Source organism: Lonchura striata, chromosome 10 (genome assembly GCF_046129695.1).
Source record: "Lonchura striata isolate bLonStr1 chromosome 10, bLonStr1.mat, whole genome shotgun sequence".
NCBI lineage: Eukaryota > Metazoa > Chordata > Aves > Passeriformes > Estrildidae > Lonchura > Lonchura striata.
Genome location: NC_134612.1, coordinates 26,879,028 through 26,905,481, shown reverse-complemented (window position 1 = coordinate 26,905,481; position 26,454 = coordinate 26,879,028). Strand labels below are relative to the sequence as shown.

The window sequence follows — 26,454 nt, the reverse complement described above, 5'->3', positions numbered from 1 at the left end:
GGGAACGGCCTCAGGCTGGGCCAGGGCAGGCTCAGGGTGGAACGAGCAGGAATTTCCCCACGGAAAGAGCGGTCAGGGATTGGAACTGCGCAGGAGGGCGGGAGTGCCCATCCCCGGAGCGCCCCGGGAAGGCCTGGCCGTGGCGGCGGCGCTGTGGGCTGGGCGGCGGGGCGGGCGCGGGGCACAGCCCGGCCCCAGCGGTCCGCCCGGCCAAGCGCTGCCCGGCCCCGCCCGACGAGGGCGCTCTCTCGCGCTCGCCGGCGCCGCCGCGCACCCGCCGCCGGCCGGGGCTGCGCGCGGCCGGGCGCGACCAACCCCCGGGGAGAGGGGGGAACTCAGCGCGCGCCGCCATATCCCAACCGTCCCCCGCAGTCCGCGCTCCCCCGCCACCCCCGCGCCGCGTTGCGCCGCTTTGCGCCGGGCCGTGACGTCAGCCGCGGGGGGCGTGGCACGTCGCTCCCAGGGTGCAGCGCACAAGTTGAGCCCCATCTTGGGCGAGAGGAGCTGCGGCCCTACCGCGCTCCGGCAGCTCCGGGGCCGGCGCAGCGCAGCGGCTCCGCCCGCCCGCCCGCGGCCGCTCAGCGCCGCTCCCCGGGCCGCCGCGGCGCCGGCACCCCGCCCGCGGCGGGGCTTTGCCCGTGGGGCGAGCCCGCGGGCCGGTTGCGAGCAGGATGCGCCTGGCGCTGGTCTCCAGGTAGAGCGCGGAGCCAGCGGGGGGGGACACGGGGCCGCCCGGGCCTCGCCCGGCCAGCGCGGGGCCCCTCGCGCGGGGCGGGCCGCGGGCCCGCTGCTGCGGGGCGCTCGCAGCGGCGGCAGGGAGCAGAGGGAGGCCCGGCCGCGGGAAGAGGGCTGCGGAGAGGGAGGAAGAGGAGGAGCCCCGCCGCCCCCCGCCCGCCGCAGGAAGCCGCCGGAGGATGTATCGTAGCGCCGGGGGCCCGGCCGGCACGCCGTGACAGCCCGCCTCGGCACCCCGCTCGCCTCGCCACAGCCGGCCGAGCCCCTTCCTGCGGAGGAAACATGTCCAAGATGCCGGCCAAGAAGAAGAGCTGCTTCCAGATCACCAGCGTGACCACGGCGCAGGTGGCCAGCAGCATTACTGAGGACACCGAGAGCCTGGATGACCCGGATGAGTCTCGCACTGAGGACGTGTCTTCCGAAATCTTTGATGTTTCCCGAGCCACCGACTACGGCCCTGAGGACGTCTGCGAGCGGAGCTCCTCCGAAGAGACTCTCAACAACGTGGGCGAGGCCGAAACTCCCAGCAGCGTCTCTCCCAATCTCCTTTTGGACGGGCAGCTGGCTGTGGCTGCTGCTGGGGTGGCTGCAGGCCCCAACGGGGGGGCTGTGCCCAAAAGTTCGGCTGTGCCCCTACCAGCTGCTGCCTCTGGCACTGCTGTGGGGGGAGGTAGCAGTGCTCAGGCTGCCCCATCCTCCTCAGGGCCTTCTGCACCCACTGCCCCCGGGGCCATGTCTCAAACGGCGGCTGCTGCGTGCAGCTCACGCTTCAGGGTGATCAAGCTGGACCACGGTACTGGGGAGCCCTACAGGCGAGGCCGATGGACGTGTATGGAGTACTATGACCGGGACACAGATGGTGGTGGTGTTCTGGGCAGGACTGGAGATTGCATTAGGCACAGCAGCACCTTCGAACAGGCTGCTCAAGAGAGGGACAGCGGCCTCGGTGCCACGGGAGGTTCTGTTGTGATCTCGGCTGTGCCAGCGTCAGCCCATGGCCCCGATTCTATAGCTGACAGCTCCCTGGCTGCTGTGTCACAGCTGCTTCAGACAGAGAAAATGAACCAGTCCTCTCTACAGCAACCTAATTTTGTCATTGGGCAACAGCAGCAGCCACAACAGCCCGTAGGTGGGGCCGTGCCTCAGAGTGCTGCTCAGCCTGTGTTTTCTGGGGCTTCGGGAGCAAGTCAGCAAATGATAGTGCCGCAGCAACCACAGCCACAGGTAAATCCACAGGGTGTTTCACAGGCTGGACCCAACGGGAAAGGCATGGCACCTCCAAATGTGACAGTTGGACAGCCAAGCATTCCTGTGGCCCAGCAGCAGGTGCAGCAGGCAAACATACCAGTGACTCAGCCTCAACAATTTGCTTATTCTCAGTCCCAGATTCCACCAGTGCATCTACTGCCGACACAGCCTCCTGGGCAGGCTGAATACATGCAGCACATGACAATTATGCAGTCTCAAGGAGCTATTCAGCAGGCTACTACAAGCTCTGCTCCAAGTACTGTGGCCTCCAGCCTTCCCGTGGGGCAGGTGACGGGTCAGAACCCCTCACCTGTGGGAGCGTCGGTGATGGGGGTGTCGGCGCAGCCCAGCGAAGCGGTCGGACAGGGATCGGGCTTGTTACAGAGCCAGGCACAGGCGAGTCAGCCTGCCCTCCCTCAGCCGGGAGGCGTGGTGCAGCCAGGCCTCGGGCACACGGGGGTTGTGCAACAGAAATCTGTGACTCAGCATCCAGTCGGGGGAAGCGGTCAAGTATCGGGAATGCCCGGTGCTCCCCATGCTGTGGTCCCTGGAGTTCAGAGTGTGCCTGCGGTTGTGCCTGGTACAAGTGTGCCTAGTGCGTCCACCACCGCTTCTGCTACGATGCCAAACGTCCCCGTTACGCTGGTGCAGTCCCAGCTGACGAGCCACCCTCCTGTCAGCAGAAGCACTGGTGCAGTCCAGTCCCAGCACGTCGGACACTCGATGATGCAAGGTGCGCCCAGCACACCCGCCAGTCTGCCTCAGGCGAGCCTCGGACAGTTCCAGACCCAGGCCCAGTCCTTAGCAGGCCAGATTGATGATACTAGAAGAAAATCAGAACCCCTACCTCAGCCACCACTTTCTCTTATAGCTGAAAATAAACCTCTTGTGAAGCCTCCCATTCCAGACACTCTAGCAAATCCTCTTCAGTTACCTGCAAGTACTCCAATGAACAGTCTTGCCAGCTCTGTTTTTGGCATATCCATTCCTGTTGATGGTGATGAAGACAGGTATGAAATATTTTATAATGCCATTAAAAAACCCTGTTTTTTTTAGGGGGGAAAATGTTAACTTTCTAGTTATTGCCAAGATTTTCTTGTAAGTTTGTATTTTCAGAAAGTCATGCTGACGTTCACCTGGACTATGTTTTTATTTTAAGAGTGCAAACTATAGCAAAGTATTTAGGCAGGGTGTGAATTCGATTCTCACAAAATGGGGTACAAAGTATCCTTAAGGCTGTTAAGGCACGAATAGTGTTACCTCTTAAAAACCAGAAGACTGAAAGCTGTCTTTCTGTTGCCAGTGGCTCAAGGTGTGAGGAGGGCTGTTCTCTCCTTTTTTCTGAATGCATTATAAAGCAGTTCAGTGACAGATGGGTTAAAATGACACTGTATTGCAGTGTTAAATCTGTGTGGTGCTATCTCAGGGCTTTTAACCCAGATTCTTGATTTTTACCCTGCTATGCAGTTACCAGTTTATAGTGTCAGTAAGGAGAGTACTTGCACTTGGATTTGTGTGCAAGTCTGTGTTCAGGGAAAGCTCTGCAGAAAGTGGTCCTTTGTATTGAGAAAACAGACACTACTTGGGTAAAGATGAGGACACGGTGGGCAGTACAACCTTAGAGTGAGGTTTTTTTTAATTGGAAAGTAATTTGGAACTATGACTTGTGACAGAGGGGTGTGGTGTGGGCAGACTCCTAAGAGGGCCTGAGAGAGGGAGTGGGTGTGTGGCTGCTGTTCCCATGGAAGTGTCAGACTGCTCTGGAGGCCAAACCACTTGATTGACTTCTTTGAGGGAAAGAAGAGTCAAGCAGTGTTTGAGCGCTGAATTTAAGTTCCAACATTTACTGTCAGAATTGCTGCTGTTTGGAGGAAGGGAATACATATGTGTTATTTGTTTTTAAAAACAGGCATTAGGCCATTATGAGCCGGTCTTGTGGTGAATTTCTCTGTAAGTCTTCCCTCACCTTGAGACAGCAGCAGACATTAAGACAATACAGTCAGTGTTGCTTTGAGCATGTTTCAGTGGAGCTGGGGTGCAGTGGATGGAGAGAGCACCTCGAAGTGGATGTTTGGAGAGTTCAGGCTGCAGGTTTAATGCAGGCCTGTGCTCGCTGGTGCTTCGGCTGACGCTGTGTCTGAGAAAGTAACTGCTGTGCTTTTCTGCAAGGAAAAGCCATGGTTTGGGAACCTGTGCTGGTTTTGATTAAAGTAGTAAAGGACTGACTAAAAGTTTAAAATTTACTCACAGTTTGCCTGCCTTAAGATGATTGCTAATCTGGGTGAAAAACTGACTTGTGTAAATAAGGTTTGATTTCAAGCTGGTGGGTTCTTTTCCTAGCTCAATGTTTTTTGAGGAGATGATTTGTCTGGTGTTTAATCATTCTGTTGATTCAGGAATCAAAAAGAAGGAAATGCATTTTGCATTTGTTTTCCATAGCTTCTAATACTTAATATAAATTGTGGTAATGAACATTATTATCTGTGACAAGTTAATAACTTTTATATAGAGGAAAACTTATCCTGCTTATTCAAATTAGGGGCATCTAACTTTGTGTGGCACTCCAGTGGGTCAGTTCTTGGTGCTCTCACCAGAACACTGATTTTTAAAGTTAATTTTCTAGTTTAGTCCTTGAACTTGCCACCTTGCAGCAGTGCTTTACATGTTCATGTCTAAAGAGACTCTTTCAGACACTTTGCCATGAGAACTATGAGTAAGAAATGGAAATGGGCTCTGAATGCAGTGTGCTCTGTTTGGCAGGCCGTGCTGTGGTGTTCAGTAGAGAAACGAATGTGTGGTTATCAGTGAAGGAGTGCCTATGTGTCGTTTGTCAGCTTCTGCACTGCGTGATAAAACTGCGCCGTGTTCTGCCTTGTCAGAAAGCCAGAGCTCACGTGTGGTGTGAGAGTCTTTCCCAGCTGGGAAGGTGATTCTGCTAAGCCATGAAAGCTCACCTTAATCGGACCTAGACCTCACAGATAACGTAGGAGAGAGATAGATACAGAGACAGTAGATCAAAGTTTATTCTTTGCTCCCCTCAAACAGTAGCCTAACTTCCACTCACTTCAGATAGAGAAAGGTGTGAATGAAAACCTAGCAGCTTGTTAAGGCTCTTTTACCTCTTGGTTTTAATTTGCTTTACTCTCTGAGAAGGCTTTATTGTAAAACTGTTTCCTGTTTTGTCTGCTGTTCTACTCTTTTTTCCTCTTTCCAGCCATTTAAATAGCCCTGCCACTCCCATGGGCTTTGCCCAGCTGCTCTATCTATTGGAGTTGGTGGTGAAATAGTTAATGAAGACCTTCAAGTGTCATTAATAGGCTGGGGGTTGACACTGATAAAGCTATTAAAACATAAAGGGAGCTGATACATCATGAGTCATGGTTTGTGCTGGCAGGTCCAGGAAGTTAGTGCACAGGTCAGTTCAGAGAGGTTACTTGGTGGTCATAGAAACTATAAATCTATGGAAAGCATTTTTCTCTTTGTCTTTCATGGTATTAGTGTGTAACAGTCCCAGAAAGGGGGTTCTGTGCGGAGGCAGGTATCTACTGTTCTTCTGGCACCTTCAGTTATACTTCAGTATTTGCACATACTTGAAGCTTTACAGACTTGTGTAGATTATTCTCCTGTAGTCATCTTCTAAAACAGTGACTCATCAAGGAGTAGTGTATAACTCTCAATACCTTGGATTTACCTGGAAAGTCACCATTCTGAATATGAAGAGGAACTGTTTTAAAGGTAAAATAGTTAAGATGGAAATTCTTTGAAAGCAGCATGTAGGTAATACAGTAAATACGATGCAAAAAGTCAGTTCATATATTTCTGATTTTTTTTTTTTGTTTACTACTCCTATCTTAGTCTGCTGTTTTAAATCAAACAACATCTAAGGTTATTAGGGGTGGAGGTGATCTACCATGATAAATAAAGAGAACTATGTTTGTAGATTGCTTTCTTCCAAGCCATTGCCCAAAGACTTTTAATTTCCTGTTCCCATAGCCCAGTACACTTTGACAGTAGTCTATAAAAACCTGTGGTTTCTTGCATTGACCTGATGAATAGTGAAGAATCAATTAATTGGAAAATCTTGTCTGGGGGGCAAGAAAGGGTAGATAGGTAGTCCAAAAGAATGAAAGCAATAAAGCCTTTGGTGTGTCACACCTTCCTTGAAGAGCAAAGCCAGTATTTCAGTTGATGAGTCCAAATTGCTAAGCTCTTAAAAAGAAAAAATTGTTGTGTGAAAGTTATGGAATATTTACAGCATAACACATTTTCCTCTTTAAATGTGGCTGCAAATAAAATAAGCTGTAGCAGTATTAAAGGATGGAGGAACTAGGACTGGTACTGAGAAAGATGTGGTTATTGCTACTTCAGACAGGGAGCCTGAAAAATAATTGTGTAAAAACATCATTAGAACTAGATCTCAAAATTGCTCTGACTCTTCTTTTGTTGGACTTCAGCACTAATACTAATTATTTTGAAGAGAGGGCAGTTAGAGCACCTGAGAGGATTTTGGTATCAGTGTGTGTCAGGTTCTCTGCTTACCCTTATGCCCATGTATACACAAATTCGTAATTGACAAGCAGAATATTTCATCTGGCTTAATAACTTTATTTTGGCTCTTGGGGGAAAAGAAATATGTGGCTTCTGTTAAAAGAATGTTACTGAGAAAGCTTGTTCAAACCTCCTACATACTTGGCAGACTTTTGGGGCAAAATATTACTAGGGCTGTTGGAAAAGGAGCAGAGTACAGATCATTTTCCAGAGATAACTGACTGGCTTGAACTGTTCCGGCTGTATTCCAGGAACACTAATGAATGGCTGCAATTGTGAGCTGTCAGCTATGGCAGCTGAGCTGTTGAGAACCCGATTGTGCAGGGCTCTCTGCAGCATGGCTGCAGGATCAGCTAAAGCACGTATTTGTATGGAGCACTAACTGCTGGGAGAGCTGTGCTGTTGAGACCATGCTCATCATATGAGGACAAAACTGGGCATGGGGTCACCTAAGTATTGCCCTAGATGAATATTTTATTGTGCTCCTAAAGAAAAAAGTAAGTTTTATTGCAAGTACTTTCCAGTACATGATACTTGAATTGCATTAGTTCTCAGTCTTATCCCTTTCTTCCCCTTGCCCATAAACTTTGTAGATGTTTGAGCTCTCCTACAGCTGCAGACTTGTTCTCAGCTCTCCTGCTGAAGGCCTGCGTTTGAATGTGTGTGGAAGCAGGTGGGAATGAAGCTTGGACAGACATGCTCCAGAGCCTGGAGAGCCTTCGGTTTGACGGACGGTTCGAAAACTGAGCAGGGACTTCTGGGGTGGCCTCTCCAGCTCGTGGCAGAAACGGTGGTTAATGCAAAGAAACTCCAGTTGCTTGTGTTCACTGCTTGCTGTACTTTCTATATCAAAAATTACCAAAGGTAAATGCAGCACTGCATGGGTTTCTGCGTGGTAGAAAGCCTGTTGTGCTGTGCAGTCAATTTTGGAGTGGTGCAAGATAGCTAAACAAAACTGGTTACTTGTTTGACAGTACTGCTTCCCAGTTTAAACATTCAAATGACTTTGTTAAGGAGGAGTCAGTATATTCTTAAAATTAATGAGGTGCAAGTGTTTCAGATGAGAGACTTATTAAAAAGAGGAAATGGGGGAAGTAGTTGAAAGAAATTCACAGCGATACTGTTTAGATTGTTTCAAAGACTGTAGTGACCAGCCCTGACAGGACAGGTTCCCTGTACCTCAGACTCCTGAACATTCTGCTCAGCTGCTGGGGGTTAGTTTTTTCCTTATCTCCTATAGAAGATGTTCCATAGCTGATTTCTGAGTGCTGTGTGTATGACAGAAATAACAGCATGTTTTATGGAAGCTATTTTAAACTTCTTGTTAAAAGCTGAATATTGAAGTATTTGGATGTTTTGAAAAGGCAGGACTACCAAACTGCTCTCAGACACCAGAAGGCCCAAAAGTTCTCTGAGGCTGCATTTTTACAGGAGCTGCTGATAATTTTTGTGACTTCAGGTGACACTATAGTAAAGAGGAGTTGCTCCCTCTTACTGTACTGGATATTTGAGTTATAAGCCTGTTGCACATTGAGGCTGTATTTTAATTCTTTCCTGCTTAAAAACTGACAGTTAGCAGTTTCTGTTGCTCAGGAGAAGTACAAACCTTGTTTGTGCTTTATGTGTCAGCAGTGATTCCTTAAGAAACTTCTGTGAGATTACTCCTGCAAAAGTACCTCTGGATGGTTCTGTTTAGTAAATCTAGATTGTCAGGCACAGGTGTCTGCTTTTATTCCTATATTTGACAAAGTATAAAGATAGAAGTATTTATGGTAACTGCTAAAGCCACTGTCTTCTGAGAAGATTCTCTAGACATAAAAGGTCACTTAAAGTGCAGAGTAAGGTTGTACTTTAAACTTCACACCTCATAAATATGAGTGTGTATTAAGTGCCAGGAAATCTTTGCCTTATGGGATAGTCTATTTTCACTCAGGCAGGGCAGGTGAATTACTTGGCCACATGAAGGACAGCTATATGCTTGTCTTAATTTTCTTTGTCAAGCAAAACAAAATTAGTCCAAGAGTGTGTTTATCTGTTCTCCCTTTGAAGCTACAAAGGATGCATTTGGATTGTGACAGCCTGCTTGAGTGCTTTTGTCTGTGCAGAAAGAAGGTAGAAACGTGAATTAGTGCCCTGGAGAGGTGTCAGCTGTCAGTCGCACTGACAGCTGCCGGGTTTGTATGGTACACACTAAAGGTGCTAAACTGGAGTGGGGGTCTGGGCACAGCCCTGCAGGTGTGGCCCAGCAGTGCTGAGGGGAAGGATCTCCTCCCTCCAGCTGCTGGACTTTGCCCTGTGCAGCTCAGGAGAGCATTCACCCCCTCTGCAGGGAGAGCAGAGTTTGTCTGGGAGGGGAGGAGTGTGCCAGGTGTGTGAGCTTGCAGGGCAGGAGAGTAGATTGGATAGGAGATGAGATACTGCTTTCAGTGAAGCTTTTGCATCCATGTCAAGCAGATTTAATATCCAGTGGAGGATGGGGTGGTCAGAAATGAGGGTTAAAAAGCCCTGCTTGCTTCTTCCTTGAGTTACCCCTGTTTTTGTAGGGGTGGGGATGAGAGCACCTGGGAATGTCTCCTATGTAGAACACTCTTTGGTGGGTGTTCTTGACCGACCCAACAAATGCATTTTTAAAAATACTTTATCTGTAAACCAAGTGATGGGCACTCACTGACAGCACAGGCTGGCCTGAAACTGTTGAGACTTTGTAAATGGTGTGGGAAGGCAGACAGATTTATAATATACTGTGTAAAAAACCATGCCATACATGGCCTAGGAGCTAATATCCTTTTTTAAAGCCAAGTGTGTAATTTGAAACATTTGCTCATACATGCATTCCTGACCATTATCACATTAGTAGGACAGGTGGGATTTGTCTGAGTCTGCTTAAAGCTGTTTTGTCACTCATTCTTCCCCCACCAACAGATACTGAAATATTTTGTTGTCAAAAAAACAGGAGCCGTTTGTATTTATAGATGATTGAAATAGCTGAAAGTGTTGTCATTGCAACTTAGTGGGAGAAAAAAAAAAATCTAATTTTAGTGCAGTTTTATTTGATGATGAGTATTCAAGCCCTGTTCCACTATGCAGGGCCATTTTCATCAGAAATCACAGGCAGCTTTCCCTTCATCATTGTGTTTGAGAAAACTGGGTTTTGCGGGCATCACAAGCAGCAGGAGCCTGATCATCTTCAATAACATATTCATACATGCCTTTTCTTTACCAGCCCTTTGTATAACAGTCAGTACTTTTGAGGGGTTTTGCAGATTTTTAGATCTCTAATGCAATACTAGCAAATGTGGATCTTTTTATTTCAGAAATGCTGAATTTATTATTTTACCCCCTCCTTTATACCAGCGTATCAGGGTCTGCTGGGTACGAACACTCAGAACTTGCTCTCTTCAATGGGATAATTTTCAGGAGAGTATGATGGCATAGTGATGTTCTTTGGCAGATATCAGTAGATGCTGAAGGGCTCCAGTCCATGTGAAGTGGAGTTCAGGGTGTTTGTTGAGACCATGGGTGTTATTTACAATAAGACTTTGGGGCTTTTTTGGATTTTTTTTTTTTGTTTTGTTTTTTAACTTGTCTCAGTTCATTCAAATGTGGATAATAGTGGTGAGTTGTTCTATGGCTTTTCTTGAAAGCTACTTGATAGAGGCAAGAATCACTGACTAGATCAGGCAGACTTTCTGCATTGCTGTTACCAGCTTGTAATCTATAAGTTTCTCTCTGAAAATGTGATCTGCTGTAGATTTTTTTTTGCCAGGCTGTGCATCCTGTGAACTACTTTGTTTGTTCTGTATCCTCCCTCTAAGAACTGAAGGTTGATTATATCCAGTGAGAAGACAAATCATTAGTACAAAAAAATCATACACTTGTTACATATTTTGATTTAAGAACAGAAGCTCTCAGATTATTCCTCACACAGTTTGTAAGATGATGTAATTGAAGTTCAGCCTGACAGACAGCCTTCACAGAAGAGCTGTGCTTTATTAGCAGATGCTGTGTTAATTACGAGGCAGTGCTGGGACAGGAGGAGCAGGAGAGCGTTGGGTGCCTGGCTGGGACAGGAGTGCACCGAGCCTGGCTTCAGGAAGGTGGGAAGGCAGCGTGAGGATGGAAAGGGTCATCACTGGATCTGGAAACCATAAAGCTGCTATGATTATAGTTGTGTGCAGCACTCCTGAGCCTTGGGGACCAATCTGTGGGGCCCAAGAGAACTGGACTCCAGAGTTTTGAGCTGCAGCTGTTGAAATCTGGAATAAGAAGATACTTAGAAGATTGTTGTGTTCTTTTTGTGATCAGTATTAAATAGTCATACTGGAATTCACTATTTAAACTCTTCAGCAAATCTCCTTCAGAATTAGTATATGGTTATAACCCAGAACAGGTAATAATGAAACATGTATTATTTTTTGATTATTTATTAAAATCTCATAATTACATAAAACAAGTGGTAGCCTTAGTAGAGGTTGGAAAATATTGCTAGTGTTTTTAAATACTCAAGCCCACCCAGAGCAGTGGAAGGTTGATGCCAATGTTTCAACAAAGCAGGCAAGTGATCAGTGACACACCTCTGCCAGACTTCATACTCTGTGTATTTGAGTCAGTTGTCTGCATTTCCTTCTCCTTAGAGACTTCTGGTCCCTGCAGGAAGTTATTTGCCAAAATCTTCTTTTGAGAGCAAGGTGAAGAACTATGGGCTACTGCTTTTGGTTTATCCAGTGAAGATCAGTTCCCTGCAGTGTGCTTTCTCTATGCTGTTACAATATTTTTGTTTTGTAGTAACCTATGAAACCCCTTTTAATCCATTGTGGTGTTTGAGAGCCACTGTCCCAAAAGCTGTCATGTGGGTTGGTCATTGAGCCAGCCATTCCTCTTGTCTTGCTAAAACGAGCCTGAAACTGAGTGTTAAAGCTTTGAATTCTTGCTGGTCTTCTAGGGTGTATATAGCAAATATAATGGCTTTAAGGAACTGCGTGAACAGAATATACAATTAAACATCACTTCAGAGCTTGAAATGTTATTTTCCTTAATTTTGCATTGACTCCCCCACATTTAGTCCCTGTCAGTTTTCTCCTGCAAAGCTTTGTGCTCCAGTTACTGTTCTGGAGATTGAGTCTTATGAAAGGAAGCTAATTCAGAGTTGCAGCTGCTTTAAATAGAAGGTGCTAAAAATAAAGTGAAACATCTTTTGAAAAGAATAGAGAAGGAATTCTGTTACTAGTGTAAATATCTCAAAATGCCATAAAGTATGCTGCGAGTTTCTTGATAAACTGTGACCAAGTGATCATCAAATCTCTCATCCAGATCTCAGATGAACCCTGCCAAGTGCTGTAATTTTGAGAGCAGCTGTAATCACTGCTCATTGCAGGTCATAGTCAGTACCCCAGTAAACAGGCTTTTTGGGGGAGCACTGAGACACAGAACTGAAAACTACCTTGGGTTTGAAATACTTCTGGCTAAAAGTACATCCAGTCTTTTATAAACTTCAGGCACTAAGGAGGGATAAATCTGTTGTCCTTTAGTGCACAAACACATCCATGTATGGTGACGGTTCTCTTGAGCTCAGAGTGCATGCTTACCTTACTGTTGGGTCTCTTACCTATTCAGTAGTAATTCTGATGTAATAGTAATTCAGTAGTAATTTTCTGATAGAAAAGGCTGACTATGTTTGTTTACTGATTCCTTCTTCAAGGTATCTTTGAATCACTTCTTCATCCAAGTGCTTGGTTCAGTTCTGGCTCTGGAGCAGTAACACAGATGCACAAAGTTCCACTACTGTGCTTCCTTTGATAAATATGACCGAAGACTACTTTTTTGGGACAAAATGCTTAACTCCTGTATCCTGTGCACAGGATGGGAACTGGAAGATTGCTATTGACTTCCCCATCCTACTGATGTATTACTGCATGATTAATGACCTTACTTCTAGGATCAAGGTTATGAGAATAAGTAGACATAAATTCTTTTGGAGAGCTAGTGTCCAAACCATGAAAGTAAGCTAAGGACTCAGGCATAAATAAAGCAACACTTCAGTTACTCTCTCTATGTTTTGTGTAGAGGTTTGATACCCTTGCAAGACTTGTATTTTTAAAATTCTGTTTAGATTCTTTTCAGTGGAGTTGCAGTCAGCTATGCATGTTTTGTACTTGTGCAGCTAATTATTGATACCAGAGCTTGCTGGTTCCCCCTTATGCTTATTGAATTGCACCCTTTTTATTTCAGACCATTGCTCCAATTGGGCAGGATTTTCCTGAATTCTATTCCTCCTGTCCAGAGTACTTGCAGATCTTCTGCAGGTATAGAGATAGTCTGTACTGCACTGCCCAAGTAATGGATTAAAGCATCCCATGACACCCTCGGAGGAGGCCTTGGGAGAGCCCTGAGGAATGATCCTTCCACTGAGCCCTTGGAGAGCCACATGTACAGAGTAGTTGCCAATGGTGGGCTTGCTTTTTATGAGCCGAGCTGTTACCAACAAAAGTGTCATGCTGGATGGTATTAAAAGCTCAACTCATTTTATGACATGGCCACATCTCCTGTGGCTTTCTATATGATGCCTGTTAATGGTTCTCAGAAGGAATTATGGCTGCAGTGAGCATCTGTAAAGGTAACCCATGTGTGCTTGCTGCTGTCTGGGTAGTGAATATGTGCTTCTGTTCTTCTTTGGTTTTCCTTAGAGCATGGATTGTCTGACCTGTTCTCATGCTTTTCAAAGATAGGTGGTTAGGCCTTTTGGGTGTTTGGCATCATTCCTGTTCTCAAACCTGAAGAAAATAATTCAGTGAAATTGAGAGAGAATTATCTGAGGTGGTATTAATTTTTTATTTGGGGGGAAAAAAGTGCTATTTTACATGTGTTCTTGTTGTTGCCCTCAATTGCTGAGGTTGGTCAGTAGCTTGAAGATTGAATATGTTCATGAACAATGATATTACTATTTCTTTCAAAGGAAGTAGCTGGTGAAAAGGCATCTGTGCAGCAGCCCCTGTGTGTCGGGCTGATACCCAGTCCAAAGCCTGTATCATTACTTGAACTAAAAGGCATTTATCTCTATCCTTGATGATTTGCCAGCTTTTGCAGGCATGGTTTCTAGCCAACAGAGCCTCCAAGGATGAAGTTTGTATTTGGCATATTGTCCTGATAAATGGCAGTGGGAGGATAGACTTCCACCTGTGACATGAGACTTGGGCTTTTAAAGGGACAGCTTCATGTCCTGGGCATTCGAATAGAGAACTGAGTAAGTTCTCCTTCTTTAAATTTGGATCAAATTTTTTGCTGCATGAAATCTGTTCTTATAAACAAGAGCGGGGAGTGAGTTGTGAATATTTGCATTCATGAGCTTTTAAAGGACATAAATGCAGTATGTGTTGTAGGACTTGTTTAGAGAGACATAGAGGCATTTTTGGCCACTTGAGATACACTTTGAATGTTTAAGTGTACTAAGCTGGGAATGAAATTCAGTCCGTGTACCCTTGGGAATACCTGGTCTCTCTCACCAGAGATGGAGGAAGAGAAGTTCTGGAGTACCTTCTCTGGAAGGTGGTTGCTATTTCTCTGGGACATTTCTGTCCTGTGTGGCTCTCGGTTCCTCTGTATCAATCTGCCAGGGACTGGGACCGAGTCCTGACCTCAGACCTGGCAGTCTGCTTTTCTGCTCCAGACTGTCCCTGCCATCACTTAGGGCAGTGTCAGGAGGACTTGTGGGGCTCCAGCTGTGGCACAGCAGCAGCAGGCTAGGTTTTATTGCTCCTGTAAACTGTTTTCTCAGTTGTTTCTGCAAACAGAAAGGCATTTTAGTCGTTCCCTAACCTTTCACTGTTTCCTATGGTTAAACTAGATGCCTCAGCAGTCTGAAACTCAGTCATATTAGTTCAGATCTGCATGTGAGGCATCATTCATGATGCCTCTGTGGATTTGCTTTTCCTGTTTAGGTACACATATCCCCATTAATTATTTTTAAAATATATAGCTGTGGAGTAGAAAATATTCTCTTACTTGTCTACAGCAATGCAAAAGCAATTTCAACAGAAGGGGTTATTAATGAGAATCTAATAAGGAAAATTTTTCCATATATTTTCAGATGCTTGCTTAAGAACATTACAAAAATACAAAGTATAGAGGGTATCAGTATAAAAATAGACTATATGGAATACATGCTGTTAGGTTATAAACCACTTTTTATACCTAACAGTAGTAACACAGCTTTATATGCTACAAGTAAATTTATCTTGGAAGTTAAATGACTTTCTATTTACAGCCTCATTCCAAGGAAGGGACTGTACATGCTCCTGACAGCTGCATTAGAAAGAAGAGCCCAGGCCTGGGCCTTGCTTTCAGCAAAGGAGTGCTCTCTTGATCTGCAGATGCCAATTGTTCTCCACATGTGAAGTCCTATTACACAAATGTCCTTTAGCTATTGTGTTGCTCTTCCTGTAATTATTTGTTGGGTGCAGTGCTTCTTAGGAAAATGTGGATCTTACCAACATAGGAGGATGGTGTTTATCAGTTTCGATCAAGCAACTTCTGTAACAGGTTTTAAGCTGAATTCCAGACTCGCATGGATTTTTTTTTTTGAAGGGTACAGTGCTGAAGGTGAGAAAAGGAGTGACAGACACTTTAAACTCAGACACTTCCTGATTGTTGCTGATACACAAGTACCACTATCCTTCCAAGATTTTTGGTATACAACTGCCATGAGAATCAAATTACTTTTGATAGTATTTTGTTATGGTACTGCTTCTGTGATGTTTTTGTTTTATTTTATGTGATTTTTCTTATGCAGTAATTGTACTTCAGTTTAAATAGTTAAGTAACTTGAAGACAGTTGTTTTTAGAAATACTCCTGCCATAAACTTAGAGAAGGGATTGATACCTGTGCTTCCAATGTGATATAAACTTCTAATTCTAAAACTGATTCTAAAAGGACTTTGAGCTCATGCTTGCATTTCTGAAGATCTTTCAGCAAGGCTGTTGCATCGGTCTCTAGGGCTGGTGTGGCTCTGCCCATATGAGGATGAGCAGTTTGAGGAAGGGAGTTTCTAAGCTTCAGTACAACGCAGCTGCAGCCACTGCCAGCAGAGAACTGTGTGCTTCGTCCAGTATCTGGTTTACAACAAACCTTCAGATGAGGCTTTGGAGAAGTAGAATTTTCTAATGACACTGGCAGTGCAGTTGCCGTGGTGTGGCTGAGGCTGAAGGGTCAGGCTGCCTCGGGGCTCTGGCACTGGAATGTGGCCACAGTGTTTCAGCAAGGGTGCTGTGCTCCGGGCTTGTGGCTGTGAGAGTGCTCTGGTGGGTGCAGGGCCAAGGGCCTCCTCAGCCCTTGCCCTGTTGCACCTCGGGAAGGGGAACGGGGAAGGTGACTGAGAGATGCTTACAAAGGTAATTGACATTCCATTTTTAATTTCTAGCTGGATCTCTTTTTCAGTTGTAACTTGATCTGTTGTAGTTTGAATGTGGTATATTGAGCTCTGACTTCCAGGTCCTCTTGGAGGAATCATCTGTTTTGAGTATAAAGCAGGGGTTAAGTAGGATGGAAACACTGGGTACTGTGTACAGAGGTAGTCTGTATACCAAAAATGGGAAAGGTGTCTCTTGGGTTTAGGTATGTTTGGCATTAGGGTGGTGATCAGCTAAACTATACAGTGTTGCCAGCAGGACAGGAGATGTCTCACTGTTGGCCTTACAGTCTCATCTTTGTACAGGAGCAGCCTGATATAGCCTGAAAATCCATAGGCTGGAGAATTACTATTTTGTTTTGGATCCATGTGTCCTTAATGCAAACCCATTGAAACAGTAGGGCCTTTCAAGCATTAGTTTAACCTGTCCGTACAGCTAATTTGCTTTGTAATGCAGGTTGAATTAAGAGAGTTGGTATTTTTATTACGTACCCGTTTTCAATGTCTCTGTCTGATTCTTGGATCTCATAGGAATCCGTCAACTGCTTTCTACCAAGCGTTCCATTTCAACAAGTTACACGAGTCAAAGACCACCTGGGATAGGTATGGATGCTTGAGTATGGAATGCATACATGCTGAGGTATGCATGAACTGCTTTGCTCTATGCAAGTTTCTCATTGTTTTTGTTTGCACACAACTGCTGCTTGTGTTCAGAATTCCATATTGGGCTTCTGCAGTTTGAAGAGGTGAAAGCAGTCATGGAAGTGTAGTGTTTGTTCTGAAACATGGAACTATACTCTAAAATATGACATGACTTTTTTTCTTCCTCCTTCCATTATGCATGTATCATACATGATGTGTAAGCTCAGAGTTTAATGCTAGTCAGCTCCTTGGTGACCTTCGCCAAAATATTTATAGTTTCCTTTTCCACAAGAGGAAACTTTTTGCCATTGAGTCCTGTATCAGAAAACACATTGTGAAAATATTATGCTTAAACACAATTTTGGCAAAGTTAAGATATGTATGTCTTTAAACCAGGAAAAAACCCTTTCTGGCTTACTTTCATTGTGCTTAAGTAAAGCTGGATGGGGAACATAGGTGAACTGTGACAAGGACAAAGTAAATCTCCAAAGTTAGCATTGAACTCATGGTGACAAACTGTAGTGAAGTGCAACAGTCTTATCTGGCATGGATAGGACTTGAAAGAGGTGCATTACTAATTCATCAGTACCTGCAAACTGTTTCTCTCCTGTGCTTTAATGATTTTGAGAGATTTTTTTTTTTTTGTCAGCATTAAGTCAAAGTCATTGTGATGATGTGATTTAATGCCTTGTGCTGCTCTGGCTTGTCAAAACTTCTGCTTAACAAGCTGTGTAGAATGTAAATTTTGTTTGGCTGTTGAAGTATTGATAACCATTTCGTCACTGTCCTGGCTGTATTTGACTTGAAAGGCTTCTCAACTTGCACAGCTCAACTGAATCCTTTAAAATTTGCTTGGCAACAGTTTGTATATTGCACAATGATGAAGATTATAAGTAATGCTAAGTGTTCTGCTCCTTTTTAAAAAATTATTTTGTATTGCTGGGGTGCTGGCATTAAGCTCAGTTTCAAAGCATATCTTCCTTTTTCAGCAGTAAGTTGGATGAATTTGTTTTTGCTTTAAGCTTTGGATGATGCCACTTCCCTGTATTTATGGAACAGAGTTGGTATTTAGGTTTCAAGGACTTTGTTATTTCACTGGAACAAACTTCAGGGCTTAGAATACACATTTGGTTTGTAGATCAAAAGGTCACTTAGTGGTCTAGCCTTCAGCTGTTTCTCTATTTTCGTGCCTCAAAATAGGTTTTAAGGTGAGAGAGCTAATTCAAAAAACCCTAAAATCAAATAATGAATTATTAAGATGGAGGCTTCACAAATCTGACATTTATGTACAATGCCTGAAGCAAGCACTGGAAATGTGGAATTTAGAACATTAAATTCAGGTAGAAGAATGTAAATGGTTGCCTTTAAAATAACCTTGCATCTTTGCCAGTGAACTCTTTGTGGTAAAAACAAGCGTTTGTGAGAACACAAAATGCAATTCATCAGGATTGATGCATGTTTTAAACTTAGAATCCATTCAAATTCTAAAGTCTCTGACAGGATTTTGCAGGTTTTGCATTTTTATACCCCAGTTACTGGATTTTAAGGTCACATTAGGCAGCTTTCCTTCACTGGATGAGTGAAACGGAGAAGCTGTCAGCTATAAACTTCCAGGAGGAGCTGGTGGAGGGATGCCAGGGCCATCAGTGAGCAGGGCAGCTGGTGGTGGGAGCTGGGCAGGACGGGGCTATAACAAGAGCATGGTGTGGGGCTTCTTTTTGTCAGCTCTAGTGGCAGAAAGAGTGCTGGTGACACTGAAACCAGTAAGCGTTAGGGAGATACTGGTTGTTATTGATGCATGAGCAGAGATGTTTTCATGCACAGTGCTTGATAGGTGTTGCTGAAGGCACAAGCCTTGTGTGTTGGTCTTTTCAACTGCTGTGATTTAAGAAGGGGAATAGTGGCTTCTTGGCATATTCACATGAGTTTGGGTGATTGCTCTTTTGGGCCTGGGTTGTCTTTGCACAGTAAAGGTGCCATACCAGCTTTTGGTGGGTCTGCCTAAAGCACAGACACTATTGGTAGTCTTGAATTTAAAGTATGTTTCCATTGCATTTATGTGTGAAACATTAAACCTTCACAATATAAATTAACTCATAAACTGCGTGTGGGAATTCCTGATGTGGTAAATTCACTGCTTCAGGTTGTCACACATTCTCACATGGCTTTGACAAAGAAAAATAATGGAAGTCTGCAGTACTCACACAGATCCTCTTTCCAGGCTGGATAGGTGATTGGATTGCTTGGGATGCTATCACTATAAAATATGTCTATGGGTTGGAGGCTAATTAAATAGACCTTAACTCTTTCAAGAATAGAAAAGTTTTCTCTGGATAGACTGAATAGCTCAACCAGTAGCTCATAAATGAGTAAACAATGAGGGGAAAGAATAAATGAGCACAGGGCTGGAGCTCCAGCCTGCCCAGTGTGGCAGCACTGCCCTGGGCACCCTCCAGCCCAGGCACATGGTACTTAGTGGCTGTTATCAAGTGTTCCAGGCTCAGCAGTGAAGCGATAAGAGCAGTGTGGCAGCAGTGAGAGCAAAGAGTGGCCACTAGCAAGCAAGGGGCTCTAAGAGACTCAGGCAAGCAAGCCCATAGCAAGCACAGGAGTTTCCAGGCAATAGCTGCACAGAAGGAACAGCTACCCATTCTGTCTAGAACATCCCAGTCAAACCTGTCCTTACATCAAACTCATGCTGGCAGTTAGCCTCATGCAGCCACTTGCTCAGCTCCCCTGGCTCCCAGAAGGGGAAAAGTGGAAGAATGTGTCAGTTGAGATAAAGACAATTTAATAGGTAAAGCAAAAGCCACTGAGATTTTTTTAAACCATCAAAATGAGGATTTCTCTGACAAAATGGGCTTTTGTCTACCTGGTGTTTAAGGTAGGAAAACATTGGGTTTACCATCCATCTCTGGGAATGACACTGTGCTTGGGGCATCTTTGATGTTTTTGCTGACTGTAGATCTTGTCATGTACCTTGTGGGCTTCAGTGTGAACTTGGTGTACCAATATATTATTTTTTTGGTAGAGCCTTCATTGACATGACCTTAACTGGGAGGTCCAAATCAAAAAGAATTGTGCCCTGTTCAGTGTATCTGTTTGATACTTTGTGGGCTGCAGAAGCTCAGTGTGGGATGGGGGATTTGCTGTTAAAAACAAATATTACATGCCTAATGAACCCCTTCATCTGCTCTGTGGTACGTAATGTGGATTTTTTGCAGTTTTGACAATAATTGTCAGATTTCTGTGACTCTTGGAGCAATCAGTAATTGGTCTTTTTTTACAAGAGCTAAGTGGTGTCTTTCCTCTTCTAATTCCAGGATTTGCAAGTTGAGGCATTTGCTCTACAGTGGATGGTGTACTCACAGAATGTGTCACACTCTCTCTCCATTCAGTCATCAAAAAAAACTTGTTTAAGAGATACTTTGGGTTTCTTCCTGGCCTTTTCATAAAGACTAGATTGTATTCGTAGATGTCTTTCTGCAACCATGGGATAAAATATTTTTATGCAACATAGAATTTGATGTCAAGAGTTTCAGATTTGAGAGTAACCCAAAATTTTAAGATTTGGCAGCACATTTGGAGTTTCCCATGAAAGCAGATCTCACTGGAGGGCTCTGCTCATGAATGTCCCACAGGAGCTGCTTGGTGTTGGGAGCACTGTCAGATGAATAAAGAACAAAATCATGTGGGAATTGTGCTGCCATAACATCTAATTCTCATCTGCTTTTAGAAAGTGACATGAAGTATAGTCAGCTGGTTTATCCTGATGGCAAACTAGGGCACCCTGTGTCAATGTGGAGCTTCTCCTGGGTAGGTGGGTGAGTAGGGGTCTGTGTGGTGCCAGCCTCTGCCTGCTGAAGTTGGGAGGGTCCCAGGATGTGTATAGGGAGCAGGGCTGGAATCCAGGCTCAGCATCTCAGTCTTAGCACAGCTGCTCTGGGGATGAGGGCAGCGAGAACATGACAGAGTAGTGTGTAAAGCTTCTTGGAGCTTTCAGCACTGCTGGTGTCAGGCCAAGTCTGGGCTGTGTGGTAAAGCAGGGTTTCTCTGGCTTGCTGCAGTTACACTGCAGGGAGGGACAGCTCCTACACCCACCCAGCAGGCAGAGGGGAGCGCAGAGCACAAGGCACACACGGGAGAGGAAAGGTGCCTCTGCAGTACGCCACACAGCTACAGCTCTTTGGGAGGCTGAGGGAAGGCTGCCTGTCTTCCCCATGGAACTGCTTGAATACTTTTACTTGGAGTCATGTAGTGGGGTTTGTTGTTTTAGATAATCACACTACAAAGTAGCTGAAACAGGGATAGAAGAACAAAGTTCCAATCTCAAGTTTGACTAGACGGGTATTGACAGAAGTTGTATGATAGTGGTGCAGAGATGGGGTAGTAGATCCCACTGCTAAGTGTGCTGTTTGCTTTAATTGTCCTCTTGTTACCTCTTCAGAGCTACCTCATCTCACCTGTAGAGTGGTGTCCATGAAGGGCTGTGAGGGGACATGGAATCTTGGGGATTTTGTGGTTCGTGAACACAGACACTTCTGACAGTGTCAGATGAGTCTAATGCATGTTAATTCAAAAATGGAAAGGCATACTTCCCTTGGCATGAGTTATAAATAGCTTTTATTCTGAGGATGTTTACCACAGATAGGGTTTGAAAGAGGCTTAGAAGACAGAGATTGGAACCATTTTCTTCTGAAATGGGTATTCAGCAGTTTTGGTTTTGGTTTCAAGATTGGTTCAGTAGAAATAGAGGCTGTTACTCCCCCAGCTGGCAAACCTGATGTCCTCTGCTTGTAAAAGCCCAGTTCCAGTACTGAGGTTCTGTGGGAGCCCTTAAAATTAACTTCTCTGACCAGTGTCACTCTTCAGGAGCTGAGCTGTGTTTCACATCTGTGACTAGTACTGCTGAGCACATTGCCACACTCTTTGTAAAAAGCCTTGAGTGATTTTTTTCTTAACACTTGATTTTGTTGAGTTGTGCAATTCCAGAGAGGCGAGTTTCCAGCATGACTGCAGCCCTTGCATTTTCTCCATGTTAACTCTCCTAAATGTGTCTGCACCCTGCTGATAGCCGTGTCCGTGGCTGGGAGTGTTATCAGCAGCTCTCACTGCTGGGGCTGCCAGAGCCCAGGAGCTGTGTGTGTCAGGCCAGGACTGGGTGGAAAATGGGACCCCTGAGCCCCAGGGTGGGAGGCTGATGTGGAGGGAGGGGAGCTGGCTGCTGCGGGCTGCAGCCCCATGTGCGCTGGGGAGAGCCACAGCTCCTCTCTGAACGGAGAAACCAGAGCCTGTGGAAGAGCAGGATGCCCCCAGACTGCCGAAATCCTGGCTGCAGAGCTGTGTGCCTGTGGCGTGACTTGGAAATGGACCCTGGCTATTAAGGGCTGGATTGGGCTGGATTTCCGTCACACAGGATTCTGAGAGGCAGTCTGGGATCCTGTTGGCACAGTAAATAGCATCCTCACAGTGGACTGAGGTGTGCTGGTGGACGTCCTGCACCAGTGTGTCTGTGGAACCAGCCTGGCCCTAGCTGTGACCCGCGGCTGTGTTTGTCAGCTGTCAGACAAGATCCAGGGAGAATGCTCTGGGAGTCAGGAATTGGCCGCAGGTTCAGAGCTCTGGTCGTATCTTGCCCTCTGTGCTACAGGCTGCAGAGGCAGTGCTGGGCCAGGAGCTCCTTACCTGGGAGGTGGACTCAAGTGAGTCCAGAGGACAAGTATTAAAACTGGATTTTTTTTCTTCATTGCTTTATAAAAACAGTTTGGAAGACATAATGCTACTGGTAAGAATCTGATTAATATCCCATGAATTCTTGTTTTCCTCAGTGAAGAAACTGGTAAATGAGGCCAGGAATCAAAGCAGTTGATTTAGTGTTTATTCTAATGCATTTTTATGGTTATGGGTGTCATAAGCCCAGTATGAGAAGGTATAAACTGAAGGAGCAGTGTTTCTTGTGAGTCACAACTCTACTGGGCAGCTGGGTAGGGTGAGGGGTGGGAGGGACGTGGGACACCCCCGTATGAGTGTATACTGGATTTGTGACTCAAAGCCTCAGCCTTCCAGTGACAGTATGATCCAGGAGTCCTGCGGGATTTACCTGAGTGATCCAATAACACTCACAGAGTTTTCTCCTTGTATTTACAGTGCATCTGGTGCAAGTGTTGTTGCCATTGACAACAAAATAGAACAGGCAATGGTAAGTAAAATATAAGTTGTTATTTCTAATAGGATTTATGTGGTTCATCACTGAACATAAGTTCCCTGCTGTATTGTGTTTCTGTGAGGCTGTGATAATTCTCCAGGTAGGTCAGACTGAGAGCATCAATTGAAAAAAGGATATTCTGTGTCATCTGTGAATGACCACAAACCATTACTGCTTTTACTGTTGGCCCAGAAATGTTTTTCAGTTAATTTTCTTACAAATTGCTGTGAACAAGGTGATTGAACTTGAAGGACTGCTGAAAATAGAGTGCATATTTCAGTCTGTTACTCTAGCCAAGTTTGTTACTAGTTTTTCTGAAGGGTCAGGTATGCCATCCTTAACACACTGCTCAGGTGAATTTTTGCTTATGATGATGTAAAAGCTTTCTGGTTGATTTGGTCCTCACACACCTCAGTGACTGGGCCTGTGTACCACAGACCCATACCCCCAGGTCACAGCATCAGAGCTGGTGCTTTCCTTCTGAGGAGCTGGAGCATCATTCTTCTCCTTGGCTTCCATGTAACTGGAATGACTGGAGTGCTGGAGACAGAGCTTTTCATATCGGACCCACTTCACATAAGGGCTGGGTTGTTTGTGCTTAAAGGCTGATTTATTCATAAATTGTTAGCGATGAGCGCTTTTTTCCCCATGCTTACTGCAGTGAAAGCAGTAACAGTCAGTTCTGGGGCTGGGGTGAAGGAAACTCGTTCTTTGCCATGGTGTAACTGTCCACTTGTTCTTTGCAGGATCTAGTGAAAAGCCATTTGATGTATGCAGTGAGAGAAGAAGTGGAAGTCCTGAAGGAACAAATAAAAGAATTAGTTGAAAGAAACTCTTTACTTGAACGAGAAAATGCACTGTTGAAATCCCTTTCCAACAACGATCAGTTATCCCAGCTGTCGAGCCAGCAGGCCCCCAGCAGCACGTCGCAGGCGCAGCCGCCACAGCCCAACGTCTCCTCCGCGTGAGCCTGTCCGTGCCACCGCCGGCTCTCGGCCCGAGCGAGCAGCCTGCTTCTCTTGTGTGTTTGGCCTTTTCAGTATTAGACAATCACCCTCCCGGGGCTGCCCGAGCGGCGGCCGCAGCGCTGCGGGGCGGAGGTGTCCGCGCTCCTCCTGCACGCCGGCGGCCGCGGAGGAGCCCTGCGGCCCGCGCTGGCTTGCCGGGGCTTCAGGAGGGAGTCTGTCAGAGCTTGGGTGGCTCTCCGAGGGTCCCATTGCTCCTGGGCTGCTGAGCCTTGCTGTCTGCTAAGGAGCAGCAATTCCTCTTCAGAGCCACTGTTCTTTTCATATAAGTAACATTTGCCTATGTTAGTTTCATTTATTTGTTTTATTTATTACAGGGCTGCTATTTTCATAATGTACATGAACAATGTCACAGAACTTTTGAATTTTTTTTAATAAATGTCTGTATGGGTAGAATGATAGGTGGGATTGCGTTAATAGATACAATGTCTAGGCAATAATTGAACAAAGAATCCTGGCATATTTCTAACACTAATGGCAATTGACCTTTGGTATTTATTTACGGTAGTAAAGATCCAGCTTGAATGTAAATTTTGTATAGAGTGTAAGTATGAAGACCATAGTGCATCTGTACAGGTAGTCACCAGTCCTTGTGATATAATAAATAAGTGATGGGCTATTTTGATGAAGAAAACTTTGCTCATTTCTGTTTCTACTTTTTAATAGAGAGAAGGGGGGCCATGATCCCTCTGCTTTTTGACATTTCGTTTTTGGTTTGGTTTTTTGGGTGGGAATAAAAAGCTGTGAAATTGTTCAACCTACTTTGTAACCAAAGAAGCAAAGCTGTATAATTGAGTTGGTTGTTGGTTTTTTTGTTTTGTTGTTTTGGTTTCTTTTTTATTTTATAATGCACATTCTTTATGTATTTTTATTTAGTGTTTTCTCATTCACAACTTTCTTTGCTGTCTCGCATGATCTGCATGACCTGTAATCTTTGAACCACTTCCGTACCTCATGTTTTTATCCAGCACTCTTAGTGTAATATGTACTAGTCTGTGAACAATGTCAATAAAGAGAAAGAACAGCTGGTGTTGGTGGAGCTAAGCTAGTGTGCTAGGCACTAGTTGTTAAAACAAATAAATGAAGTGAGCCATCTTTTGTTCATTTAAAATGGTGTTTTGAATTTCGTATGGAGAAAATGTTTTGTTACATTGCAGATTTAATGTATTTAATAAATGCAACATGCAGATTAAATGCAGTGTATACTGAGTATTTAAATTAAAAATGTACATTTCATAAATACAGTTTCAAAAAAGACCATCATTTGTGTAAACTAATACAGTGTGTCAAATTGATGTACAAATATATATATATTTTAACACATTTTCTGAAATTAAACCAGTTTTGTTGAATTCTTTGGCTGTAGATGTTGTTGCAGTATAATTAAATTCAGTAGCTCTTTTCTGAACAAAATGGAGAAAGTGTCAGTGAGGCAGTAACGGATCAATGCCAGGGTTACCACTTTTCATGCAACAGACTGGTTTCTTCCCTTCTAGGAGAAACATCTTCTGATGCTGTCAGTGGCTGCCTTAGGACTTTGGGTTTACACTGATAACTCTAAATAAACATCTGGGCCTGCCAGTCACAGGCCACTGCTGTGGATGCCTGCTTCAGTACTTGAGCCCTGAGCAGGTCTAACTCTGCTCAGGTTCATGTCAGGTAAAACAGGAAACATTGGAAACTGCAAGTTTTGGTGTCTTCGGATCTCAGAGAAATGTCCATGTCCTGGAAACTGAGAAGCATCTCTTCCTGGTAAGCATCAGGTCAGCACAGTTCAAACAACCCCGTGTTGTGTGCTTAGTAAAAAGTTCTTGCTAAGGTAGCACCAAAATGATCTTTCCATTAGGTGTGGATTGGTGTCTTTCTGCCTGCTGCACCCCTGTGCTGTGAGCACTGCTGGGAGACTTTAGTGCACACAGATTAGAAAGCAAAATATTCCAGTAGCTATGTGTGTTTCCAGTGTGATCAGTGGTTCACTCTAGCTGTACAGTGAGGATGATGCTGGTAAAGTAAGAAAAAAGGGATAAATTGGGATTTCTGGGAGGAAGAGTCCCTCAGGTGAGTAGTTGATTAAAATTTCTCAGAGGATACTCTGTACCTGTCAGTTCACTTTTGAGTGAAACAGAACAGAGACAACTTTGTGCACCTGACTCGGGTGGTTATTGTTTTTGTGCTGGGAGCAGAGGGAGCAGCCCTGCTCCAATGCCTGTTCTCCTGCGTGTGAGGTGTGAGGCAGGGACGGGTACATCCTTCACACCGGGGGGCTGCAGAGGCGCTTTCTCCAAAAGCAAGAAGCATTTAGTAAATCTGAAAAAGATGGAACAAAGATTGAACTGATCCTGTTAGAAAGCCTTTGCTTTGCTCTGCTCCTGTCAGGTTTGCTTTGGGAGTTTGTGTTTAGTTTTCTCTTACAGATAGGCTGTGTTCGGCTCTGGACAGCAGCTTGGCTTGTGAGAGGCCTGTGAGCTGGCAGAAAGGGTCTGGGAATGCTGCGGGCTCTTCTGGAGAGGCTGCCCGAGGAAAGGGACCGGCAGCTCTCACAGTGAGACCGCCGTGCTGTCAGAAATGTGCGGCTGCCGATGGCAGAGAGCCCCGGCGGCAGGCGGCCGCTGTGCCAGCCCGGCTCGGAGCTGCCCGGCCCGGCTCGGAG

The 26,454-nt window shown here is 45.1% G+C and overlaps 1 protein-coding gene across 3 annotated transcripts; it reads left to right on the top strand.

The window, feature by feature from the left end:
* The first annotated feature begins 591 nt into the window (after positions 1–591).
* Positions 592–25,156, top strand: TSC22D2 (TSC22 domain family member 2). 3 transcript variants are annotated; one of them, XM_021544939.3, is made up of 4 exons: positions 592–2,993; positions 16,464–16,535; positions 22,722–22,773; positions 23,526–25,156. In XM_021544939.3, exons 1-4 carry the CDS (start codon positions 1,018–1,020, stop codon positions 23,745–23,747), a joined length of 2,322 nt encoding a protein of 773 aa, XP_021400614.2. In that variant the 5' UTR covers positions 592–1,017; the 3' UTR covers positions 23,748–25,156. The 3 variants fall into 3 exon arrangements, with proteins under 3 accessions (XP_021400614.2, XP_077641903.1, XP_021400615.2); XM_077785777.1 differs by having other exon boundaries at positions 16,464–16,572; positions 23,526–23,634; XM_021544940.3 differs by lacking the exon at positions 16,464–16,535.
* Positions 25,157–26,454: the final 1,298 nt, after the last annotated feature.